Source organism: Priapulus caudatus, unplaced genomic scaffold (assembly GCF_000485595.1).
Source record: "Priapulus caudatus unplaced genomic scaffold, Priapulus_caudatus-5.0.1 Scaffold163, whole genome shotgun sequence".
Classification (NCBI taxonomy): domain Eukaryota; kingdom Metazoa; phylum Priapulida; class Priapulimorpha; order Priapulimorphida; family Priapulidae; genus Priapulus; species Priapulus caudatus.
The window spans coordinates 51,652-59,565 of NW_014577224.1; the positions used below are offsets into that span (position 1 = coordinate 51,652).

The 7,914-nt window shown below is 44.6% G+C and overlaps 1 protein-coding gene across 1 annotated transcript in view; it reads right to left on the reverse strand.

The window, feature by feature from the left end:
- LOC106806485 (early growth response protein 2b-like) overlaps positions 1–3,833 on the reverse strand; it is a 22,080-nt gene extending 18,247 nt beyond the window's left edge. Inside the window, exon 1 of the mRNA XM_014808445.1 lies at positions 3,326–3,833. Coding sequence (XP_014663931.1) covers positions 3,326–3,632 — 307 coding nt within the window. The 5' untranslated portion in view covers positions 3,633–3,833. The remainder of the gene's footprint in view (positions 1–3,325) is intronic.
- Positions 3,834–7,914: the final 4,081 nt, after the last annotated feature.

Consider the following 7,914-nt stretch of genomic DNA (forward strand, 5'->3'; position numbering starts at 1 on the left):
TGTGTGTGTGTGTGTGTGTGTGTGTGTGTGTGTGTGTGTGTGTCTGTGTGTGTGTGTGAGTGTATGTGTGTGAGTGCGGCGTATATTCGTGCACTCAGTCGGTGCACGTATAATATTATAGGGATATTGTACTACAATATACAGTTTAGCTGCAATCAGATAAAGTTGGCCATTGACACCTATATACTTGCTGCCCGATACGGTATATATACCGCGTGTGTGCGATAGAGACTGACAATAATTCCTCACTGAACCGCCAATGAATAATTGAAACCTATCAGGACGACGACACCGACGTCGAAAAAACATGTCTATATAGGCCTATAGGCATGTGATGACAAATATTGACTGACGCGTCTGCGCTATTTTGAACCCGATTAATTGGTGTGATCGCCCTGATCGGTAATGGGCACAAACGATCGGATCGACACATTCACAGCTATTAATTTTTCAGTCACAATTATAGCGATCATTATCAATAATATAGCAATAAACCTGATAACAGCTATATAGCGCTCAATTCAAGCAAATACACAACCGAAGATGCGCTATATACAAATGGCTACGCGTACGTGCGCGCGAGCGAAAACATGCACATCGGCTAGGATTTCTTCCAGTCAATTTAATCATACGAGTGTCTATCATATTTCCACTGAGAATAACCTATATCAATATAGATAGCACCTGCGACGCTACATCGCGACTTGCGAAGCTAGTCGAGCCGAGTATATCGTATAGTTTGCAAGTATACGTTGCTCGCCATATACGAACACGCAACCCGCGCGGATGGCAATCCGAATTTACGTTGCTATCACTATAATTAGCAATGGCGATGACATAAATAATTACAATTTCATTTGAAGTGTCTTCAAACGTATTTTCTCTTCAGATCTGCATTTCGTGAGAGTCAATACCCGCTGGCGTGACTACGTAGCCTAGTAGTCAACGCGATCCGGATACCATGGCGGGGATACATGTACGCGCTCAATCGCCGCCATTGATTGCATCTGACGCTCGCAAGTTACGGAGCCCAAGCAGGCAAGCGGATCAATTGTTGTTGCCACGGCAACTTCTAACTGCTCATCAAGGAAGACAATTAATATTTATACGGGGCGCAAATGGGGGCTGCAGCGGCGAATTTTCGTTGAGATGTGTTAATATTTATTTGGAAGCCGCCTCCGCCGCGAAGGCAGTTTTCGTACATTGTATAAAATTAATATGCATTTTGTACTACTATTAGAGTTGGGTGGCGGTGCGGCCATCAGCTCTATAAATATCTCACCGGTAAATAACGTTTCTTTGTAAGAAAAGAAAGCACGCGCAATGGCAAGTTAGCGTTAATGTCATAACACCTACTGAGGGAAATTTCCCTGCGGCTGACGTGGAAAGAAACCCCACAGTAGTGATTTACCGTGTGAGTGGCGTCAATGCGATTTTTGTGACGACGGAAAATGGCGTAAACCGGTGTTTTCCGTCATCACAAAAATGTCATCGTCGATCGACCGTCACGTAACGCGTCAGCTGCCAACCTTACTACAACTCCCTCCCTCCTCCAACCCCGTCGCCTATCTTTCTCTGCCTATCTCTACTTGAACTCGCTTCAAGACTCGGTGACCCCACCCGTGGGGCCAGCGAATAAATAAAAACTGTCGGCAGTCAGTAACGCAGATGGGGTCGTTGTCGTATCAGGTACTACAGATATGTACCCGAGGTAGTTTTAAGTTGTTTAGTATTATGTTTATATTTTTATATAAGGTATGTTTAGGGTTAGGGTTAGGGTTAGGGCTAGGGTTAGGGTTAGGGTTAGGGTTAGACCGTTAGGGTACACTTCTGTAGTACAAGTCTAGTACACTTTGTGTATACATATATGTACCTCGGGTACATATCTGTAGTACCTGATATGACAACGACCCCTTCAGCGTTAGTAACGCACGAAGGGTCGTTGTCGTATCAGGTACTACATATATATGTACCCGAGGTAGTTTTAGGTTGTTTAGTATTATGTTTATATTATTTTTATATGAGGTCTGTTTATGGTTAGGGTTAGGGTTAGGGTTAGGGTTTAGGTTAGGGTTAGGGTACACTTCTGTAGTACAAGTCTGGTACACTTTGTGTATACATATATGTACCTCGGGTACATATATGTAGTCATATATAATTATGTACCTCGGCTACATATATGTAGTACCTGATACGACAACGACCCCTTCAGCGTCAGTAACCTGGACATTTTAGCTCTCACGCAATTTCTAACAGGACCCCCGTAGATGGGCGTGTTATATATATACATGTACATCTCTCTATGTGCACGGCCATGAGTTCACCGCAGAGAGTTCTCCTACTGAAGCCCTTAACACTAGCTTAGCAACGTCAACGGGCGAGCAAATTCCTCGTTGGCAGGCTTTGTGCATAAAAATCGATACTGGTATCTTCCGCAGACAACTAGCGCGTACAGTATGCCTCGCGCGCGCACACACACGCACACACACACATACACACACACACATACTCGCCCGCTCTGTATGTCAATATTGCACTACGCAGCGATCGCTTGGCTGTCTGTGCCGCTGCTGCTGCTGCTGCTGCGCTGCACACAGCTCTCCCTCTAGCCATGCGCTAGAGCGACCTCCACCATTTTCCTTCGCCGCGTTGCGCTATGTATACGTTTAGCGGGTCGTGTAGCAAAGTCGCAGAGAGAGAGAGGGGGGGGGGAGAGCGCACGAACCGGCGATACCGCGGGTGTAAAGGTGGGAGGGGGCACTAGGCAAATGTACCGACGTTGTTTACAGAGGTAAATATCACACTTTGTGCAAACTCGCGTTCGATGCATCGTCAGAGTAGATACGGCTAATGTGTTTACGTGCATGCAGGGTACGTATATATATCGTATATATATATATATATATATATATATATATACACACCTATGTACGTGTGTACCAATAGGGGTCTATACTCTATATACCTGCATAATATATATAGAATATAATTATACACTAACGACTGCTTTGCTGTTGTGCCGCGATAACTGTTGTCATACACTCTCATGCCGTGTATATAGATAGATAGATGGCAACGTCGTGCCATTCTCGTCGCAATGTTATTGCACGTATGTGGCAATATTATATGCGATGTGTTAATCACGCAGCAGCACGATCACCGGTGTATAAATAGATTTCTCGACCTGTTGCTTAGGCGCCTTAATTGTAATCTATCGTCTACATTGATTGATTATATACACGCACGCAGCTTGACGTGTATGTATCCGACGCAGTGGCAGCGACTACAGGTGAAAACAGCTCGATATAATATACCCAGTACTCACCGATTATGGGTGTGGTGACTGCCGTAGAACTGACTGCCGACCCCGACGATGCCGTCGACGACGACAACGACGATGCCGACGTTGTCAACACGGGTGTGTTGAATTGGAACGCCGACGCGCTGGCGCCCGTGCCCGATGTGATGGGCGTCGCGAGTTCGTCGTCGACCAACGTCGGCGTGATCGCCGTAAACGTCGGCGTCGACAGCGGTCCGTTCTTGTACGAATCCAGATTCACCGTGAGCAGGTTGATGTGGCGGTGGTGGTCGAGTCGTACCTTCGATAGTGTGTCCAGTCCTTCCATAATCATAACTGACGGCCGTTGTGTTTTCCTCGGTTGTCCTACGATCGCATACACATTTACGGCGATGCTCGTGTTTGTGTGCGTGGCTTGCGTGTGCGTGGGAGTCTCAGCTGTACCACTCTCACGCGCGGGTAATACCGCTGTTTGTCTCCTCCTCCCTTTTGCGTAGATAGATATACGGTGAGTTATATCGTGCACCGGACTCCAACGCTGCGCTATGAATGAAGCTAGACTACTTTACACGGAATGATTTTATGAATGAAAACGTGACGTAGGTTCTTCCAAATATGGTGCGATGCTGAATGAGCAGCCAATCACAGCGCACTCGGTTGTTTGACCTAGTCGTGTGACGTCAGTATGACGTATTTATAAATAAAAGATACGATCCATTCATTCAAGAAGGCAACGCGATAGCAACTGCTGTTTTTATCGTTTTATACGCAAATATTTGACCATAGTTTGAGATAAGAAACGATATTTGACATGGTTCAACACAATAATGTGCATTTTAAACAAGATATACGGGCGATCGTTGGCAGGCTCACCCCGTATACTTACATGTACATGTACCGATTTCCCCCTTCGAGCCACTTCATTGGCCATTCATCTTTATGAAAGTACGAAGTATTTTTGGAACTTCCTTATAAGGCAGGCGAGAATACCCGAGTTTTGCCGAAGTGCACTCTCGTGTGTAATCGACGAACACGTCACAGCAGATGTACGTAGAACCTCTACAGTAAGTGCGTACGTGTTTATGTGTGCTAGCCATTCGTCGAAAACCGATGTGAAAAAATGTGTGTGAGCAGAGGCTAAGAGCAGAGAGAGGCCTGGCAGCCATGAGCTCACAGAGGCTGAATGCCAAAATGCTTACCAACATGAACTGCGCCATCTATAGTGCTCAGTGTTTTGTTATGTTGTTTAGTGCAATATGCCATCGCGAGTATAAGAATTATTAACTGATTTACGGATAACAATGATTAACAAATACTGATTATCTTATTTAATTATTCCTGATACGATAATGTCAGAAGACGTACGTAATCATTTGTAGAGTGTAACTGGAAAAATTTCATTGGTAGCAGTATATGTAAAATATAGTAGACTATATATTTAAAAGTGATTACGTAAATAGTAAAAGTAAAAAAAAAAAATTCCACTTTTTTACAAAATGTAAGTAATTGTGTTCACTTTTTAAGGTTAAATTGCTGCATTATACTTCTTATTTTACTATATTGTTCGATGTAAACATACACTCGTGACTCATACATAGCCCATAGCAAGCAATTAATGTCAGGAACATAATATCAAATCGTCCAGGTTTTTTTTATATTTTTAACTAGTTGAGAAACAATCTTATTGTAGATTTAGTCCCGTTAGTACTTACTTTTAATGTACAAATATTTTAAAAATATACACCATAGAAAATTCGTGACGTAGTTAAATTAAAGTGTAAATAAGAATTCTCTCTCACCCCTCTCTCTCTCTCTCTCGCTCTCTCTGTGAGTTGCGGCGTATATTCGTGCACTCAGTCGAGTGCACGTTATAATATAATATAGGGATATTGTACTACAATATACAGTTTAGCTTGCATCAATAAAGTTGCGCCATCTGAACCTATATACTTTGTGCCGCGATCGGTATATATACGCGTGTTTTGTGCGCGATAGAGCACTGACTAATAATTCCTCACTTGAACGCCAATGAATAATTGAACCTCTCGGAGCGACGGACACGATCGTCGAAAAAACATGTCTATATAGCCTATAGGCATGTGATGACAAATATTGACTGACGCGTCTGCGCTATTTTGAACCGATGAATTGGCTGTGATCGGCCCTGATCGTAATGGGCAAAACGATCGGATCGATCACATGCACAGGCTATTAATTTTTTCAGTCAAATTATAGCTGATCATTATCAATAATATAGCCAATAAACCTGATAACAGCTATATAGCGCTCAATCAAGACAATACCAACCGAACGATGCGCTATATACAATATGGCTACGCGTACTGTGCGCCGCGATGGCGAAAACATGCAATCGGCTAGGATTTCTTCCAGTCAATTTATATCATACGAGTGTCTGATCATATTTCCACTGCGAATAACCTATATCAATATAGATAGCACCTGCCCGACGTACATCGCAACTTGCGAAGCCTAGTCGCAGCCGATGTATATCGTATAGTTGCACAGTATACGTTGCCTCGCCCATATACGACCACGCCAACCCGCCGCGGATGGCAATGCCGAATTTACGTTGCTATCACGATAATTAGCAATGGCGATGACATAAATATTACAATTTCATTTTGAAGTGTCTTTCAAACGGTATTTTTCTCTTCAGATCTGCATTTCGTGAGACGTAATACCGCTGGCGCTGAATACGTAGCCTAGTTAGTCAACGCGATTCCGGTACCATGGCGGGGCTACATGTACGCGCTCAATCGCTCGCCATTGATTTGATCTGACGCTCGCCCAAGTTACGCGAGCCAAGCAGGCAAGCGGAATCAATTGTTGTGCCACGGCCCAACTTCTAACTGCTTCAATCAAGGATGACAATTAATATTTAGTACGGGCGCAAATGGGGCTGCAGCCCGGCGAATTTTTCGTTGCAGATGTGTTAATAATTTATTTGGAAGCCGCCTCGCGCAGAAGGCCAGTATTCGTACATTGAAATATTAAATTTAATATGCATTTTTGTACTACTATTAGAGTTGCGTGGCGTGCGGCCATCAGCCTCTTAATAAATATCTCACCGGGTAAATAACGTTTCTTTGCTAAGAAAGAAAGCACGCGCAAGTGGCAAGTTAGCGTTCACATGTCATAACACCTATGCAGGGAAATTTCCTGCGGGGCTGACGTGGAAAGAAACCCCACAGTAGTGATTACCGTGTGTGAGTTGGCGTCAATGCGTTTTTGGGACGCGGAAATGGCGTAAGCGCGGTGTTTTCCTCATCACACAAAAATGTCTATCGTCGATCGACCGTCACGTAACACGTCAGCCTGAACAACCTTACTAACACGATGACGTCATTGGATGATACAGTGCGGCGTGCAGCGCGCGCGCGTGTGTGGTGTGTGTGTCGTGTGCTGTGGCTGTGTCGCCTGTGTGTGGGTGTGGGTGTGTGTGTGTGTGTGTGTGTGTGTGTGTGTGTGTGTGTGTGTGTGTGTGTCTGTGTGTGTGACTGTGTGTTGTGTTGTGTGTTGTGTGTGCTGCCTGTGTGTGTGTGTGTGTGTGTGTGGTGGTGTGGTGCGGTGTGTGTGTGTGTGTGTGTGTGTGTGTGTTGGGTGTGTTGAGGTCAATCGGGCCTTGCGCTCGACAATTTCCATTTCATTATTATTACTGTAACATGCATGTCAGTCGCACAGTCGAGATGTGGTGGAAAGGGTAGTGATTACATAGACACGTGCAGACTAGCTTATTCATTTTTCACGAATGAAAAAGGCTACTCTAAAATCATGAGATAATGCATAGAATTCTAGCGTGTGTATAGACTTCAGCCAGCACTTCTCCAATAAATCATACGTTATGGACTGCCTGCCACAGTAATTGATGTATGCCTTGTGATTTCAATAGTATTTACCCTAGATTATTTCTATGATATAATTTCTCAGGTATATACTCGGAATATCTACGGTTAGAAGGATTGGCCGGATGACAGCGCGCGCGTGAATGTTAATCCGATGTAGTCACAATAGAATCGAATATTTGAATGCAAGTTGGCTTATTAGCCAAATAAAAGGTTAGTCCTGTGTGTAGTATAGAGCGTCGTGCTGACCAGATCCGTTTTGCACACTAATCTATACGAGGAATAGTAAACAATGTAAAGGCCACCACGAGCGTTGTTTTTAATTCTAGGGTCACTGTAGAATTAAGAACTGTGAGATAGTACACTTGATCCAATTAGCTACCGAAATGCTAATAAAATACCTATCAAGTAAAACGAAGATAAAAATGAATCTCAACAAAAATGTTCTATAAAAAACCATCTTCCCCACTCGCAAAGCACGTATCGCTCTTGTTACAGCAGGGGCCACACCGCACCAACCCCACACCACCTGACTGGACACCACACTAGCTCACGCACTCCCACCACACACCCACACACCACCCACCCAAACCACCGACGCGCACCCACCACACAGCAGACCCAACCCACGCCTCCACTACGCTACCCACACCCACCCACGCACCCCACACACACCAACACCACCACGCACGCCCACCGCCCACCCCCACACCCCCAGTCATCGCCACCCCACCGCACAACCACGACACAGTC